Source organism: Cyprinodon tularosa, unplaced genomic scaffold (genome assembly GCF_016077235.1).
Source record: "Cyprinodon tularosa strain WSP-4 unplaced genomic scaffold, ASM1607723v1 ctg816, whole genome shotgun sequence".
Taxonomy (NCBI): Eukaryota; Metazoa; Chordata; class Actinopteri; order Cyprinodontiformes; family Cyprinodontidae; genus Cyprinodon; species Cyprinodon tularosa.
The window spans coordinates 1-17,859 of record NW_024039581.1 but is presented as its reverse complement, the minus strand read 5'-3'; the positions used below and the strand labels follow the sequence as shown (position 1 = coordinate 17,859).

The 17,859-nt window shown below is 41.5% G+C and overlaps 1 protein-coding gene across 1 annotated transcript; it reads right to left on the bottom strand.

The window, feature by feature from the left end:
- Window positions 1–3,395: 3,395 nt before the first annotated feature.
- LOC119774539 (cytochrome P450 7A1) lies at window positions 3,396–14,152 on the bottom strand. The gene is made up of 8 exons (XM_038272068.1): window positions 13,839–14,152; window positions 12,348–12,588; window positions 12,047–12,256; window positions 9,929–10,123; window positions 9,624–9,823; window positions 7,890–8,020; window positions 3,981–4,159; window positions 3,396–3,884 (listed from the first exon to the last, which is right to left on the bottom strand). The coding sequence occupies exons 1-8, from the start codon at window positions 13,919–13,921 to the stop codon at window positions 3,582–3,584; spliced, it is 1,542 nt and encodes a 513-aa protein (XP_038127996.1). The 5' UTR covers window positions 13,922–14,152; the 3' UTR covers window positions 3,396–3,581.
- Window positions 14,153–17,859: the final 3,707 nt, after the last annotated feature.

The following is a 17,859-nucleotide window of genomic DNA, read 5'->3' as shown; positions in this document are numbered from 1 at the left end:
TGATAACAGTGAACCTGTTAGCAGTGAGCCTGATAGCAGTGAACCTGTTAGCAGTGAACCTGTTAGCAATGATAGAGCCTGATAGCAGTGAGCCTGTGAGCCTGATAGCAGTGAACCTGTTAGCAGTGAGCCTGATAGCAGTGAACCTGTTAGCAGTGAGCCTGATAGCAGTGAACCTGATAGCAGTGAGCCTGTTAGCAACGATAGCAGTGAGCCTGATAGCAGTGAACCTGATAGCAGTGAACCTGATAGCAGTGAACCTGTTAGCAGTGAGCCTGATAGCAGTGAACCTGATAGCAGTGAACCTGTTAGCAGTGACCTTTGGAGGCTAACCTCCTCCAGAAGGAGGTCTCTGCTGGATAATAACTGGCAGACTGTTAAATTAATCAACCATACACTTTTTAAAAGTAAAACATGATTTTTAATCTTAGACTTTAATATCGGAACATTAGCCTGGCTCTCACAGGTGTGAGCTACCATGGTGAACAGATGCTCTGATTGTGAACATAGAGAGATCACCACAGTGCAGTAGGAGCTAGCTAGCTAGCAGTAGCAGGCTGGGCTCAGCGGGTTACCTTGCTGCTCAGGGCGGCCGCGGAGCTACCAACAGCCCGCAGCGTCCCGCTGTTCCTCCCCGCAGAGAGAGAAGAGAAGGAGAGCAGCGCGGCTGGACGGGAGAGAGAGCAGGGAGGACAGAGAACCAACCGAAGCAGCATCATTCAGACTTAGGCTCAGCGCCCTGACTACGTCACAGGAAGAACTTCTTCTTCTTCTTGGAAATATTGGCAGTAGTAGCATTACCGCCACTTACTGGTGTGGAGTTTGGTTGGTGATGAACTATCTACTAATAAACATATAAATAATTTCTAATAATAAAAACTACATACTTATACGCAACTTTGCATTCTACCCATCTATATCATAAACACATTGACCTTCTCTATAATCAAATTATATGAAATAATTTAATTTTCTTTAAAGATCGAATAATTATTTGTAAATGTTTACTGGATCCAAAATATCTACTAAATGAATCTTTTCTTTAATACATTCAAACTCTCTCCTCATATATCTTCTCTCTCTTTCATATTGATGACATTCCAGTATAATGTTTTATTGTTTCATATTTTCCAGTAGTTTGCTTCTGAATTTTAAAAAGTGTTTAATTAATTCCTGTTTTCCCAAATCTTAACCTCCTTATCTCCTCTCTCCTCCTTTCTATTCTGCTTCCATTTCTTCTTCTTCTTACTATCTTCTGAATTTTATAAAACCTTCTCCCTGTTTTTTCTTCATCCCACATTTTTTTGCCATTTTTCCATCAGTTTTTCTTTAATAAAACTATTTCCCTCTGATTTACTTGTTTTAACTGTAAATCTAACAGTATTATGAATTCCTCTCTTTGCTATTTTATCTGCCCTCTGGTTTCCTTCTACTCCAATCTGCTGAAACTCACACAAATAAAACAATAGAACCCATATTTTTTATTCTGAATAATGCATGAAATATTTCTAATAGAATGTCCATCCCTACTATCTGATTATATTTTAAACTTCATAATGTAGAGCTTGAATCTGAACAAATTGGTGTTCTTAATGGTTTTAAGTCTTCTACCGACTGTAAAGCTAATATTATTGCCAACATTTCCCCTCTTTATCCTGATAATCCATCTGAAATTCCTTTTTCCTATTTTTATATTAAATTCTGTATAAAAGCTATTTCTATTTTCCTTGTTATTTTTTATGCATCTGTATAAATGTGAATATATTGAATAACTGTCTAAATGGAACTGTAATAAATTAATATGTATGATTGTTTCTTTTCCATTAGTGCCATTATGTGCTATAGCTTCTGCTAGAATCCATGGCGGTAGAACTGACATTGGTGTCTGATTGATTTCTTAATTGGTAATTTTAAATTATTTTATTTTATTTTCAATTGTCCATCCAAAACTCCTCATTTCTTTCTTTTCTTTTTCCCAACATGGATGTAAAATTTCCTGAGTCGGATGATCAGAGTTATTAGATTTAACCAATAATTTATTTCTAGTTTAGTTCTTCTTAAATCAACGTTTTTTTCCCATTTCTCCTCGTATTGCTGCTGATGATGTGGTTTTAAATGCTCCGGTATAGAATCTTAATGCCTGATGTTGGACAATGGGCCTGTTCGAATTCATGGGCTGCGTCCTCAGAAGGCCAGATTCGAAGGTCGATGACGTCATAGCGCGGCGTCGAGGTCTGGTCGGATTCCAAGAGTCCTCGTTATGCGGCCTTAAAATGCGTCCTTCTTTTAGCCCGATTTGAAGGATGGGTCCGATATATCCTCGGTATCCTTGGTTTTCCCAGGATTCATTGCGAGACCAAGCAAGCTGCTCCGTGCTCAGAGGAAAAAGAGAAATGGCGCCAAACAGTGGTGAAAATTGGAAGTGCAGTTTAATATAATCCAGTCGGTGAATAGTTCCGTCTGAGATGAATGAAAATAGTTGTTTTAATGGTTATAGAGTCAGATATGTGGCGGTAATGTTTGATTTATGTAAAGGTTTTAATCTGTTACTGATTAAATGAGTTTGGCTGGAATTTAAGGACAGATTCTAACATATCTGCATGGTGGGGACTATAAATCTGATAGTTTTATCTTTTTATTGCTGTTTTGCACAATATGCTTAACTAAGTATTTTTTGTTGTTGAATATTAGAGATTTTGCAGATATATTTTTTATAAATACATTGTTTAGATTTACTTATATCTTTCTACACCTTTTATAGAATAGAATAGAAAATCCCTTTATTTTCCCACAATGGGCAAATTTACAGCAGCAGAAAGATTATTGAAAATGGTCACACAAATGAGGACCTTAGAAAAATGTTTGAGAATAACATAATAGGGAAGAGTTAAAATATAAACAATAAAATCCTGTAAAGTGTTTTAACAATATAAAACTGGAGAATAAATAACCAATATGCAGCTATGGACATTTTTACAGTAATGGATATTTGAAAATAGCAGCAACATCAGAGATGTGCAGAATGACAGCAGCAGGTTATTTAACTGACTAAGGTTTCTATCATTACATTTGATTTGATTTGTTCATTCTATCTCTATTCTCCCACTCTGCAGAATCTGTTAGTTCAATCTCTAACGTTCTGCTCTCTCTGCTTTTTCTCATAGTAGCTTCATCTGGTCTGTTCCTGTTTGGCTGTGACTCCATCCTGGAGAGAAATATCAGCTGTGCTGCTGCCATCAACACCTTTGTTTCTAGATGTTGGAGCTTGGCCTGTTTTTTTTTACTTTTTTGGAATTTGTTGTAAGATAACTCCACTCCGCAGCAGGTTAGTTAGTTAAAACTGTATTTTTCTAAATACTAGAAGTGTTAACTATGACAGAATGCCAGTAGAGACCTTTAAATATGTGAATATTTCTAATGATTCAGTACAACTCATCTTCTACAGCATTTTTATAAAAGAAACAGAGAATGAAAAATAGTTCAATCTATTTACAGTCACAGTAAGATATCTTCATGGCACTTTCAGTTTTACACTATATACATCAAAAAAATTCAGTCAGGCAGCAGAGCAGTGACGACGTTCAGTGGTTCAGCCTCCTCTTATACCTAAAGTCCACATCATAGGTAGGTTGAAGGATTCCCAGACCAGCGCGGGACTGGTCTAGAGGAGGAACTCGAATAGCAGGGTCTAATAATTCCATGTCAAAGTAGGCCAGCATCAGAGTCAGAAACTGCTTGATCTCATACACGGCGAAAAATCTTCCGGGGCATTTCGTTACCCCTGAGCCAAAGGGCATGTAGAAATAACGCAGCCGTCGGCCGTTGCGATAAAAAGTCGTCCTCTCCTGCCCTTTCTCATCCAGAAAACGGTCAAACTTATACTCCTGCAAGAGAAGGCAAAACAGACAGCAACAGTTATTAGATATCCCGATCTAAAGGTCATTCCTAGTTTCGGATGTCACGATAATTCGGGGTCTTACATAGGGATCCTCGTAGATTTCCGGATCGTAGTGCAGCATAGGTGGATACAGGGCTATGACATCATCTTTCCTGATACGGTAAGCTTCCTGGTTGTCAAGGTGAAGCAGGAAGTCCTCTTTAGCCACTCGAATGTTCAAAGAAGCACTAGAGAGCCGCATGGCTTCTTTAATGATGCTATCTGTTATTTAGAGACAGGAATATAGTTTGCAATATTTCAATAAAAAGCTAAATATACAACTCATTCAACCTTTTGTGTTAAAGGAAAAGTCCGGTCATATTCAGAATACAAAACTTCTAAAAGTACTTTAATTATGAAATTATTTCAGCTGTTCAATAAACGATCAGTGTTTTTAATTAAGAGTCTTTTTTTTTTATGTGCTTTTCTGCAGGCATCCATGTTTGTTAAAGAACTAGTGATGCTCCGATGCCATTTTCTGGCCCAGATACCTGGCTGTGCATCATCGGCCGATACCATCTGTTTGAAATTAATGTGTGTATCTGAAGAACTGCAGACTACCTGGATGTAAAATCATCACCATCATGGCTTCAAGCTGCTGCCTTCTTTTGTGAAGCAGGAAAAAGACTAAAACTGAATCCAGTAGAACTTTTTATTGCCTCCCTGGAATGGGTGACAATAGTTGAAGAAACTTTTGGCTCTCAAAGGCCAAAATAGTGCAGCATTCGTGAAATTATAACATGTATAATAGTAGTGCAACAGTAAGAAAGTAAAATTACCCTCATTAGTCTGGAGCAGGCCAATAGCGATAGTTAAAGGCACACTATGCAACATTTTTCAGTTAATTAATGTGTTCCATAACGTTTTGGATGATTAAATGAGTCATTTCAGGTTGAACAAAGGTATTCTCGGCCGCCCTGGTGGTCTGTGGGGGAAATACCGTACTTGCAATTGCAGGAGCACCGACCCGCACCCACAGGCTCAGAAGTTTCGCGAGAGTCGGTCTTGCTTTACGGCGAGAACTGCTACACCCCCCAGTTAAAAGCATGCTCGTTGCTAGCACAGTGGCGATCTTTTTGCAGTTATGCTACGTTCACGCAGCAAAAGCAGCAAAATCGCGTCTGCTGCTTCATTTTTGCTGCTTGTACCAGTTAGTTCTGACGCGCGGCTGAAGCAGCTTTGCTGCTCTGGCTGCGCGGTGCAAAAGTGTGTCTGACGTGCGTTGGGCGGAGCTTCACTATCCTTTCTCTGCCTTGCAGCTATATTTGCTGTGATCAGTGGGAATAAAGTAGTTTTAATATGTTTTTAAGTGAGAAAATACACCTGAAAACTTCATCAGTGCAGTCAGTTCCTCCAGATTATTATCCTGCCTTCAATATTTTTTCTGTCGGAGCCGCTCAGACCCCCACATACCAGCGGTGCGCCTAGGAATCCCTTCATCAGCAGCCTCTGGCCGGGTCGCCTCCTCGCGGTTCACCGCGGCAGCTGGTAGGTGTTTTTCATCTAAATAATCCAAACTGCATATTCTGCCGGCAGATTTCTGCATTTTAAGTTAATTTAGGCGTCAATAAACTGTTTAAGAGGAGTGATCATCAGCGCTGTGTCTCTCTCCCTGCGTCAGATGCCAAAACGCGCCCGACGCGCTGCTTCAGCTGCTCAGACGCGCTGCGCCTGCTGCTCAAAACGCGCCGCGGGACCTTTTGCTGCGCCTTGACGCGCGTCAACCATTGACTTTGCATGTAAACTCGCTGCTTCTGTCGCGCCAGCTACGTCCAGTGTGAACGCAGCATTAGTCATTCGTTGCGTTCGCCTGTCTGCTAAGCTCAAAACAACCGCGCCTGGCTTGACGGAGAAACCAGGAGAACAGCTGTGCATATTTACGACAGTGCACTTTTACTTTCGCCCTCTGGGGGGAGCCTCGCTGGAAAATCAACACCGGTTGCATAGTGTACCTTTAACAGTAGTGAGTGTCGGGAGAGAGAAGGCTGCGTTCAAGTGACATAAAAACATCAAAACAGTATCGGTGCCCTGGTTGTTGGTGCTCGCTGATGCCGATACCACCATTATAGTGCTGGATCGGCCGATACTGGTATCGGTGCAACACTACAAAGAACACTACTGCCACCTACTGGTTAGTGACGTCACTGTGCGGTATCGGCTGTTGATCAAGTCCCAGTGCTGTATCTGGTGTTTGTCACAACGCGCTATTATCCAAGTCATCTTGAAAACATTCTTCTTCCAAATGTTGGCTACATATTACTAGGGCTGGGTATCGTTCAAAAAATTTTCGGTTCCGGTACCAATATCGATACCTTCACTTCGTTCCTGTACGCTACTTTTTTCGATACCAGTTTTATAATATCATGTCGAAGAAAAAGAAAATTACTCAACATAATAAAGTACAAATCTTGAGTTTTATTTTAAGCTCTGATTTTTCCATTTACATTTTTCCTCTTAATTAAAAATTTTTTTTCATTGAGAAGAACAGTTGCAAACCAGTCACAGTCTAATATTCACTGTTACATCGTGAGGACCTTTTTACTTAGCAGTTTTTCTTTAGAAAAATGAACATGTCTGCTTTCTCAGGAGACAAACGACCGCGTTGAATGGGATCCTACTGACAGCGCCCCGCTGGTATGGGGGGGTCTGAGCGGCTCCCACAGAAATAATGGAAGGCAGGATGGTAATCTGGATGAACTGACTGCACTGATAAGTTTTCAGGTGGATTTTCCCACTTAAACACATAATAAAACTACTTTATTCCCACTGATGACAGCAAATATAGCTGCAAGGCAAAGAAAGGACAGAGTAGCTCCGCCCACCTCGCGTCAGACCCACTTTTCGACCGCGCAGCCAGAGCAGCAAAGCTGCTTCAGCCGCGCGTCAGAAACTGGTGCAAGCAGCAAAGAAGAAGCAGCAGACGTGATTTTGCTGCTCCTGCTGCGTCCAGTTTGAAAGCAGCATGATTCACTCCGCTCTGGCTTTGCTCCGCCCACGGGTTGCTGAGAGGAGGATGGTGGCGCCGGCTGCATTCCGCTCTTCTTGCAGTCAAACACTGAGCAACTTTCTGCTCTTAAATTGTTTCCGTGCACGATGTATTGCATTGCGCACTATTAGCATCAGTCTTAATAAAGTGAAGCCGCACTTTTGACCTGGGGGGCATTTTAAAGGGGTTCCATGACGCTGCAACCAGTTCACCACAGATACATATGAACCCTGGCTGTAGGCGGGACCACCTGTGTATTTTTCCTGGATGACGCAATCACGTTAAGTGTTACAGCCAATCAGCGAAACTTGGTACCGAAAGACGAGGCATGTTTCGATACTCTGTAGAACCGAAGCATTTCGGTCGGTACCATAAAAGAACCGAAGTTCGGTACCCAGCCCTACATATTACGGGTTTTTTCTCTGGCCAGAAGTTCGATGGCAAATCCTCCCTCTTCAAGTTGGCGATCCAACGACCAACCCGTCCGTGGAGGATCAGGAATCAGAAAGGTGGAATAACTCTTTATTTTCCACTTTTCCCCGATGTATTCCAGCATCCAGCTGCCATGCACGTGGGCATTGTCAGTTTCACTATAGCTCTGGTGAATTTCAATGGTGAAGTCCTCTGGAAATCTTCAATAATTGTTGTTGATTGCAGATGTGTCTAGTAGTTCCCATTGATTTAGCTTGGAAAGCGGGGAGAATGGCGCTAGGCTTACCGCACCGTGACGTCACTGCTGGAAGATGGCAGGAGGGAGGGGCTACTATATTTGGGCAAAGATGGCCGCTCCCGGACTCAGTGATGCCGAAGAAAAATTATTGTTTTTATTTTTCTACTGATTAATGCTAAATTCATTAAATCACCGCAAACGTCTTAGTTTCTGTATAAATAACGATCCATTGATTATTCCTCGCTGACCGGACTTTTCCTTTAAAGAAAACAGCTCTTAAATAATATTCATCTTACCCAAAACAGGCATGTTGTCCAGTTGTTCTCTGGTCAGATTTAGCATCGGTTCATCATGGTCCACTTTCAAACCGCAATCCCTCAGAACTTCCTGCACTTCTTTCTGAGCTGCTTTCATAGCGTCTGGACTCCTGGAAACAAGCATACAGTTATAAATGTTTGTTATTCTTTATCCCTTATTGCCAGTATCACATGATGTTTCTATTTCTAAGCCTACAAGGGAAAAACCTTTAAATATGGAGTTTAACTGTCATTACAGTTCAGATTTTACCCACATTACACATCATGTAAAAAGCAGGATTCATTTCCAGTTACGTACTTAGTTCTAATATGTCATGGTGGTTAATGTTGTACCCCTTTCCCACTGGCTGAGAAACCCGTTTAAACCCGATGTTCTGTCAGACCAGCACACCTATGGTCAATACGCATGCGCAAGATGTGAGATTTGCGTTTATCCCTTTAGTTTAGTATGAAAAATAAACTTTAATCTACCTTGACAGACGTTTATTCCTTTAGCCATGTACAAAACACCAAACAGTTTAAGGTCAGATCCCCATACGCTTCAAAAAACATCAAAAACTAAGTAATTAAATCGTTTTTTGTTCATGTACGGTTGTCATGATCTGGCCTGTTTGCTCTCCCTTAATTAGTCATTCCTTTCACCTGTCGTTTTTCCCTCCCTGCCTCAATTATAATTTATTCCTCTCACCTGTTTGATCTTGGTTATATTCAGTTCAGCCTGAGCATTCAGGGCCAGATCATTAACTGTTTCTCTGTTAGCCTGTCTGTTCAGTTTATTTCTTGGTTCGTGTCCTGGATCCTAGCAGCCAGTGGAAAGAGGGTTTTCGTGTCTGTCTAGTCTCCTAATCTTCTGCCCTTCCTCCCCTGCTGAGTCCTCTGGGTTTTTGGCTCTATATGTGGGGAGGTTCAGTTTTTATCCAGTAAGCCTGGCTCCAGGGAGGAGACCAGTTTAAAGTCCTGCATCAAGTTCTGGTTCCACGTCCTGTCTCGGCTACCCTCTTCCACTGAGCCTGCTCATCTGCACCTGATCCTTTCTGCTCCTGTGCGTGACCACCTGGTCATGCTTCCGGTCCCAGTCAGACTCGCCTGGGAGCCCTATGATGTCTGGAAGCCTGGATCCTGCCACCTGTTTCTGTTCCAGGCTGTTCTGGATCCTGTTCTGTCTGTTCTGGATCCCTGACCAGGATCTGCTTCCTGCAAGACCTCTGGAACTGCAGCACTGGGGACACCTTGGACTGGAGTGCTAAACCAGAGTGTCTGAGATTGGGCGATTCCCCGCTCCTCCTCCTGCAGCATCCGCGAGCTACAGTTCCTAGAAGCTCCACTTTAGTTCTTGTTTTGTTTTTCTTTAATTAAACGTTTTGTACTTTCCTACTGACTGTCTCTCCTTGAATACTGGGTCCATCTGTCCGCGGTTCATGACAACGGTGTCTAGGATAGGGTCCGAGGTGTGCCAGGCGTTGTAGACGGCGCTACAGCCAGAGTTTCTGCCATTAGCTACCAAACAGGAAATACGCTTAGTGTAGAGCGGATGCAGAACTGACCGATCAGAGGCCTGCTGTCTGCGGCATTGTCTGCGGTCACCTACAGTTTTCGGGGGGGGGGGGGGGGGGTTCTGACCACAAACCAGGCTTCTCTGCTTATGTTTCAGATGTGTAATCTGTCTCGCTGCAAAGGACACAGACCACTGCAGTCACAGTTTGATCTTCCTACCTGATCATATAAAATAAGCTCCAGAACGTTGCGGGCAGCGTGTTGGCCTGGGACGCCCACAGCAGAGCGACGTGGGTTCTAGCTTTGCTCACATCGTTAAATGTAGATAAAGAGTCATTCAGTATCATTCTCATAGAGATCAGATCCGACATATTGTGTCTCTTGGATAAGTTCTCAGCATGCATGGTCTTTGCTAGGTTCTAAAACAAAGAAGAAGAAGAAACCGAGATTAAACATTATTTTTTAATTGGGTTAGAATGTGTTTGCACTAAATATTCAGGGATGAATATGTGCTCAGCACTCACCTCTCTGGCACTGTAGGCGCTCTGGAAGACATGGATGGGCAAACCGGCCACTAGAGCCGGAAAGATCTTATCAAACTCCTTGAAGTTCTCCAAAGCATTGAGGACCAAGGCTTTCTGCGCTGCCTGCCTGTTACGACACTTATCTTCTCCAAGCTCTTTACCAAATAGAGTTAGGTAGCCAGCTTCAAACATTACCTAGGAAACAAAAGAGGAGCATGTATGGTTAGCTTTCTGTTTTAGCACCAACCTTAAGGCCAGAACACACTGAAACTGACTTTACGTCCGATCCGACAGAAAATCCTGCCTTAAGCCGAGCATACACTGTACGAAGTTTTGCCCTGTTTGATTCTCCAGTCATGCAACTGTGGCTTTCAGCCTGATGGTGCGCGGTGTTAGCCTCGTGAGACCATCCTGATCTCCCGAGCTTTCAAGGTTTCATTCGCAGATCAGTCTGGAGACTCTCCGTTCAAGAAAATTTGGAGCCGTTCACCAAACGAACGTCCAATCAGCGTTGGCTTTGAGGCGGGTTGAGGTGTGACGCAACGAGAAGCGCCACAGTTCAGTCTAAAGAACATGGCGGCTTCAGCCGATGAAACTAGCGTTAGTGTGGCTATGGAGCAAGTTTTATCGGAATTACAGAGTATTTCTTCACTGAAAGAAGAGCAAAACACGGCTCTGGAGGCTTTTCTCAGAGGAAAAGATGTTTTTGCTCTTCTCCCGACTGGTTTCACCAAGAGTTTGATCTATCAATTGGCTCCTCTTTGTCGTCGCTCTGTTAGTACGTCATATGCTTCGTTGATCTGATTGGTTTATTTGGCCCGTCTATCACCAACATAGGCCAATCAGATAACCAGTATTTTCGCCCCTTCCCAAAATTACTTCAACAGAAGGTTTCCAGATGGATATGCAGAGCAAATCCATCTGGCAGAGTCAGGTTAGCGTGGTGTGGTGTACGGGGGGTAACGTGGGGCGATCAGCCTCTAACCACCAACATGAAACATGTTTGAAAGTCAGTCGGCCATCGTAAGGTGGTTGTGGGCATATCCTGCTGTTGAAGCAGAGCTACGAGCGTTCACGAGCCGATTTATTTTGGTCCTTCCTTGGTTAAACAACACTTGTTTGAAGACAACAACGTTCCTATTCTGGCCAAGGAACACTGATGGTTTGAGAGAGGAGTTAAGGAAGCCATCTTTGTTAACCTGGTCATGGGCAAATTACTCAGTGGGCAAACAAGGATTCTTCTTTTTCTTCCTCTCAGATGTAAACCCAGCATCATGGCGGGGGTAAAGAGGGGCAATCAGCCTCTAACGACCCCCCCCCCCATCAGGAATCGTAGGTCGGGAGAAAATCAAACATGTTTGAAATCCAGTCGGCCGTCGTAAGGTGGTCGTAGATAAATCGCTCAGTGGGCAAACAAGGATTCTTCTTCTTCTTCTTCCTCTCTGCTGTAAACCCAGCATCATGGCGGGGGGGCAATGAGTGAAATGGAGTTCTTTCTGTCAAACTGACAGACCGTAGTAGCCACGTTAGCTCAGCCATGTCTTTGTCCAAATACGTCGTCTCCTTTTCTTTTTAGGGCTTTCAGCACTAAATTGCCCAAATATCCAAGGCAGCGCGTTTCACTCTAGTGAGCTTCATGTTCCTCTGCTACTGGTTTGGCTTCCAGATAGACGAGTCCCAGTAGCGCCATCTCACTGCGGAGCTGAGTCCCACCTGGTTAATTGCTGCGTTTTTCTGTTCTTTAGACGTAGATCTCATTATTTTTTTAATAGATGAACATTATCTGTTCTGGTTCTAGATGCACAAGTTTGTTAGGTAGAGCTTCGCTTTATAGAATTCAGCTCTGGTTTTTATTTTTCATAACTTTTCATAATCTGTCCAATTAAAATGTGGTAAATTGTTTTAATGTGTCTATAGCATAGAGGCAGCAGTGAAAAAGAATCTGCTCATCCTGCCTAGTCGGAGCCTCTCTATACGCAGACAGTGGGACGTGGAAAAAAATCGGACGTTAAAGAGTCGCAGTAACCGGTGTGTTCAGGCCTTTAAACAGAGTAAACCTAAACTGAGGAAATAATGTTGAACAATAATGGAGTCAGTAGATGAATTGGTGTCACCCACCTTGTAGCAGAAGGCAAATATGCCATCTACCTGCCAATCATCCCCATCAGGACACAGAGTGTCTGACTTCAGCACCACGTCTTGGAGGTGCTCCATCATAGCCTCGATCAGGGAGGGCAGAGCTTCCCCCTGCAGGGTCTTCAGGAAGGTTTGGTGGAGGTTTTCTGTGGTGTGACCATGACGAGGGTCAAAGCTGTCATGACCAAATGCCTGCAGATAAAAGACCGCGAAGCGTTATTGAATCTCCTCTCGCTTTGAGACATTTTCTTTTTACTGCATCATATAGATAAGCATCTTCCACCTTAACAGACGTAGCAAAATGAAACTTTGTCCAGTCAAGGTGTCTTCCTTGTCTGATGACTGAATGGTAGGAGAAGGGATCGCACAGGAAGTGGATATACTGGCCTGCTATCTTGCAGGTGAAAATGTGACCGTACTTCTTCTGGCGGCTGCGAAGGAACTGAAGAGGGTTTGCACCAAACTGCAAAGCACAGCCCAGGTAAGGAATTAAACCGTTTTCAATTGCAGGCTCGCCAGTTTGCCTGCAGGAAAACAGAAAAAACAAATAGGAATGTTTTTTTAAATATTGTGCTCCTTATTTGTAATTTAAATTGTGCACATTTGCATTCTATATTTCTCTAGGTGTGAATATAGAGCCAAATCTTCACTGCGGTAGAAATAGTTCATATTAAGGTAAATAAAACACCCATGGGAACTGTAGTAAAAGCCAACATCGTTTAGGATATTAATATATCAAAATATGTTAAAAGTACTTTACTAGAAAGAAAAACATAATTATTTTATTATATTTACCCATTTGTCAGGGACAGGGTTCATTAATATTCCTTATTATTATTATTATTATTCAAAGTCAGATTTAAAACCCATCTGTTCCAGCTCACTTATCTGTGAATACATAACTTTTATGTTCCTGTATTTGTATTTTTGTATTTTCATCTTTCTTTCTTTTTATTTTTTTTATTTTCTGTAAAGTGTCCAGAAAGGTGCCGTTAAATAAAATATATTATTATTGTTATTATTATTCCTGCAAATACAGCAGATTTAGCCAAGAGGCTATTTTCCATCTGTTGTCTGTTGACAGATCTTAAAGTTTTCAACATAAAGACACAACAGTGAGAATTTCACAGTGAAAAATACAAATATTAAAACATATAAAACAACTCTTCAAATATTGTGAAGGAATACAGAGTTGGCATAATATCGATTTTAGCTTAATAAAAATAAATAAAACATTAAAATAAAGAGATGTATAAGTTTAGGGGGGGAAAAACACGATCTGACGGCTCAGGGAGTCTGACGACGCAAATGTGTTTAAGATACAATGATCTGATGTCAGAGATTTTGTTTTTATAAACCAAACTCAACAACACCTTGATGACTCATCACCTTACGACAGCTGTCACCATGACAACCAAATAAAGTCAATTAGAGCTCAATGAGCTCGACTCTCTGACACCCTGAGCCAAAGAAATCATTAAATCAGCCAAATGCTGATGGTGCAGAGCGGCGGTTCCTGTGCAGAAGCAGCAAGGAATTTAAACAGAATCCCAGTAATGAGACGGGATGTTAAAGAGATGCTGTATCTCAGAGGGATGCAGCATGTTGCCCATAATAGTAATACAAGAAACTCCTAATAATTAGTTTATCATTGTTCTTACTTTAAAGAACAATAGCATAATTATACCCAAATGCATATATTAATAATAGAGTTTTTTATAGATGTGATAAAAACTTTCTGCAGGTTTTGTGCACCTGATGGGTGCAGCCTTACCTGTGTCTGATTCCCAGTGCAAGCCATAGTAGGCAGCAGAATCCAACCACCACTCCCCAGATCAAAGCAATGCTGATCATCATTGTGATGCTGCAGTGAAGGTGAGAAACGATAAAGAGGACAGGAAGGAGATCCGGATCAGAAAGTGATGTTTTTTTCTTATCACTGCTCCGGGGAAAACATGAAGGTGACTTTGATGAAAGCTGATGGACTCCAAAAGCAGAAGAATCGTCCGTCTAAAGCAGAGAAGGTTTGGTTTGAACTCCTGTCAGAACTGAGCCATGAGTCAGTTGTGCTGAAAGAGGCGGCGAGTTGCAGCTTTTATGTCCCTCCTCCTCCTCCGTATGGGAGGGTCGAGAGGAGGGGGAAGTTCATAACCGGTGTATCATTAGCCGCTGCATATTTCAAAAACAACGTTAAGTTAAAGTGCTTTCATTTTTTTATTATTATTTATTTCTGACAGATTTGAACCATTTGATATTTCTGGGATTAATATTAATATGATCATTAACATGTGAATGATTTCCAGTTAATAAAGTATTTTATTTAATCTGTAGAGTTTAAAGTTTTGTGTTTTAAAGCTTTTATTGGATGCAGTGAAATGAAGCTACCTGTTATCTGACTTGGATCTGTCTAGGAACTGGAATTCCATGGATGGCGTGCGTAAGGGCGATGGCCTTGACCAGAGTCCATGGACAGCGTTACTGAGAGATAGGGCATCAGGGTTAGTAAATAGATTCAAGGTCTCACCTGAGCTTCTGTTGGGTTTAAGCAAGAGCGAGCGGCGAGCTGAGTGCGATCCGTTAAAACAGGTCGGAGTGGAAAAGAAAACCAGTTTTTCAAGATAAACCATTAACACTGTGAAAAGAAGGACTGCAATTCTGTACAGTTTGCAAAACAAAAGCAGTAAAACCTGAACTGAAGCGTTCCTCCAACTCCTCAACTCTTCAATCTGTTTTTCTTACTGTTATTATTATTTTTTTTTAATCTAGATTCATATACGTCTAGATTAAAATGGTTTAATTGAATTCTGCCAAAGTCATTCATAATATTTGTGGTACTTAAATAATAAGTAAAAGTAAGCCTTTGAACAGTTTTGTCAGGCCAGGTGACGCGTTGGACCAGGAACTCATCTCATTTTTCCAAAATGCATCAAAAAATAACTTGAGAAAGTTTGCAGGTGAAGAGTCTCAGTCATTAAGGCCTTTCCAAAAAAGTAAAAAATAGATAAAAAAAAATCTCCAAACACAAAATTCCATTACGTTTCAAACCAAACAAGATCCTTAAAGGGGTGATAGAATGATTCTATAGGGTATCTGGTCCTTCAGGTCTCTAATAGGGTGATAGAAGGATTCTATAGGGTATCTGGTCCTTCAGGTCTCTAATAGGGTGATAGAATGATTCTATAGGGTATCTGGTCCTTCAGGTCTCTAATAGGGTGATAGAATGATTCTATAGGGTATCTGGTCCTTCAGGTCTCTAATAGGGTGATAGAATGATTCTATAGGGTATCTGGTCCTTCAGGTCTCTAATAGGGTGATAGAATGATTCTATAGGGTATCTGGTCCTTCAGGTCTCTAATAGGGTGTGTAACATTGGTTGGGCTGAAAATGGCATATTAGCTGTTCTATGAGCCCTAATGCAGCCTGGTTAAAAGCCCTAGAATGAAACCACAGGTTTTCTTCCTTTTATGGTTTGATCATGAATATTTAGATGAGCTGTGCTCTGATTGGTTGGTTTACAACTAGCAAAGAAATGTCCAGGGGGGAATTTCAAAATCGTTCGGGATTTTGGTCGACTACAGTGCAAACCGCACACACTTCATCATTCTTCACCTTCCCTAGACGAGGATATGCTTAGTCTATTCTGCTGTAAAATGAGTCTTATATTTTCGTTTTTTATTTATTCTCAGGATGCACAACTTCGAGTGGTAACTAGGTGATTGTCAGAGAGTAAATCAAAAAGTATTGGCTTATTTTTCAGACTAATCCAACGGGGCCGCCTGTGGAGCTGGTTGACAGTTGCCTTTTGTATCTATGCTTCTTTTTCTATGTCTGCTTCTGTCTCCTTGAACCCCAGTGGGCCTCAGCAGATGGCCGCGCACACTGAGCCTGGTTCTGCTGGAGGTTTCTTCCTGTTCAAAGGGAGTTTTTCCTCTCCACTGTCGCTACAAGCATGCTTAGTGTGACGGATTGCTGAAGAGTCGTTGGCTCTGTTCGAAAACCTAGGACGCATCCTTAGAAGACCGGATTAGGCAGATTACGTCATAGCGCGGCGCCGAGGTCTGGTCAGATTCCAAGAGTCCTCGTTATGCGGCCTTAAAATGCGTCCTTCTTTTGGCCGATTTGAAGGACGGGTCCGATGTATCCTCGGTATCCTTGGATATCCCAGGAGTCATTGCGAGACCAAGCAAGCTGTGATCAGAGTAAAGGTTACTTGGCGCCGACCAGTGGTGAAAATTGGAAGTTCAGTTTAATATAATACAAGTCATTTAATAGTTCCGTCTGAGATTAATGAAAATAGTTGTTTTAATGGTTACTGAGTCAGATATGTGGCGGTAGTGTTTGATTTATCTAAAGGTTTTAATCTGTTACTGTGTAAATGGGTTTGGCTGGAATTTAAGGACAGATTCTAACATATCTGCAGGGTGGGGACTATAAATCTGATAGGATTTTTATCTTTTTATTGCTGTTTTGCACAATATGCTTAACTATGTATTTTTTGTTGTTGAATATTAGAGATTTTGCAGATATATTTTTTATAAATACATTGTTTAGATTTACTTATATCTTTCTAGCCCTTTTATAGAATAAAAAATCCCTTTTTTGTCCCACAATGTCCAAATTATCAGCAGCAGAAAGATTATTGAAAATGGTCACACAAATGTGGACCTTAGAAAAATGTATAAGAATAACATAATAGGGAAGAGTTAAAATACAAACAATAAAATCCTGTAAAGTGTTTTAACAATTTAAAACTGGAGAATTAATAACCAATATGCAGCTATGGACATTTTTACAGTAATGGATATTTGAAAATAGCAGCAACATCAGAGATGTGCAGAATGACAGCAGCAGGTTATTTAACTGACTAAGGTTTCTATCATTACATTTGATTTGATTTGTTCCTGCTCCCGCTGGTTATAACCTTTATTCATCTCTGGATTCATTCAGTGTTTGTTAACTTTATAATAAAAAATAAATCAACAGTTTTGAAAACTTCTGTATTCATTCTTTTCCTGTTTTGTGTGTCAACTTTCACGGTTGCTAAGCAACAGAGCATACGGCGGTAAAACCCGCCGAAGGGTGGACCTGGTCGAATTCACAGCCTAAACTCTTCCGGTCTCCTTATTTTCAAGGACTTCGAAGGATCCAGTCTAGGTAGACCGCGTCCTTGGAGGACCCGTCCTAGGTTTTCGAACAGTCAATGAGTCGATGCAATCAGCTGGTTTTCCTTAGATAGAAAACTTTGAATCAATCTGACTGGATGATCTGGTTGAACTGGAAAGTGACCTGAGATGACATGATGTGGATTGGAGCTATAGAAATACACTGAATAGAATTGAATTGAAGTGGAGATACTGCTCCTCTGAGGTACAGCGGATCAAAAGGATCTATTTCCCTTCTGAAATCCACCATCTTCTCCTCAGTGTCTCTAAACCGCTGCACCAGGTTGCTAAACCTCCTCTCTGTATTTGGATTTGTCGACTGATCAGCCTCCCCCCCCCCCAAAACTAAAAACTTTGTTCGAATGCCTCCCATTTAGAAGGTATTCTGTGAACTGAAAATGTAGGTAGAAGATGGATATTAAGTGTAATCAAAACTAGAAAAAGCTGTTTCGGAGAAACATCAAAGTGGGAATGCTTTTGCTGAATGAAAAAAGCTGAAATTACCTGAAGAACATATGAAAATGAGATAGGAAGTCATCAGAAACTTCAAACTGCAGAAAACAATTGAATCATCTGAAGATTTTGTAGGGTAGAATCATTTGGCAGTAAAATGGCAGAAACAAACTCATCTTA

Excerpts from the sequence above, each read along its gene's own strand:
- LOC119774539 (XM_038272068.1), bottom strand. The coding sequence starts at position 13,921 with ATGATGATCAGCATTGCTTTGATCTGGGGAGTGGTGGTTGGATTCTGC. Across the intron at positions 12,257-12,347 it reads ATTTTGCTACGTCTGTTAAG|GCATTTGGTCATGACAGCTT; the intron begins GTGGAAGATGCT and ends TTTTATCTGCAG. Across the intron at positions 10,124-12,046 it reads TATTTGCCTTCTGCTACAAG|GTAATGTTTGAAGCTGGCTA; the intron begins GTGGGTGACACC and ends TTTGTTTCCTAG.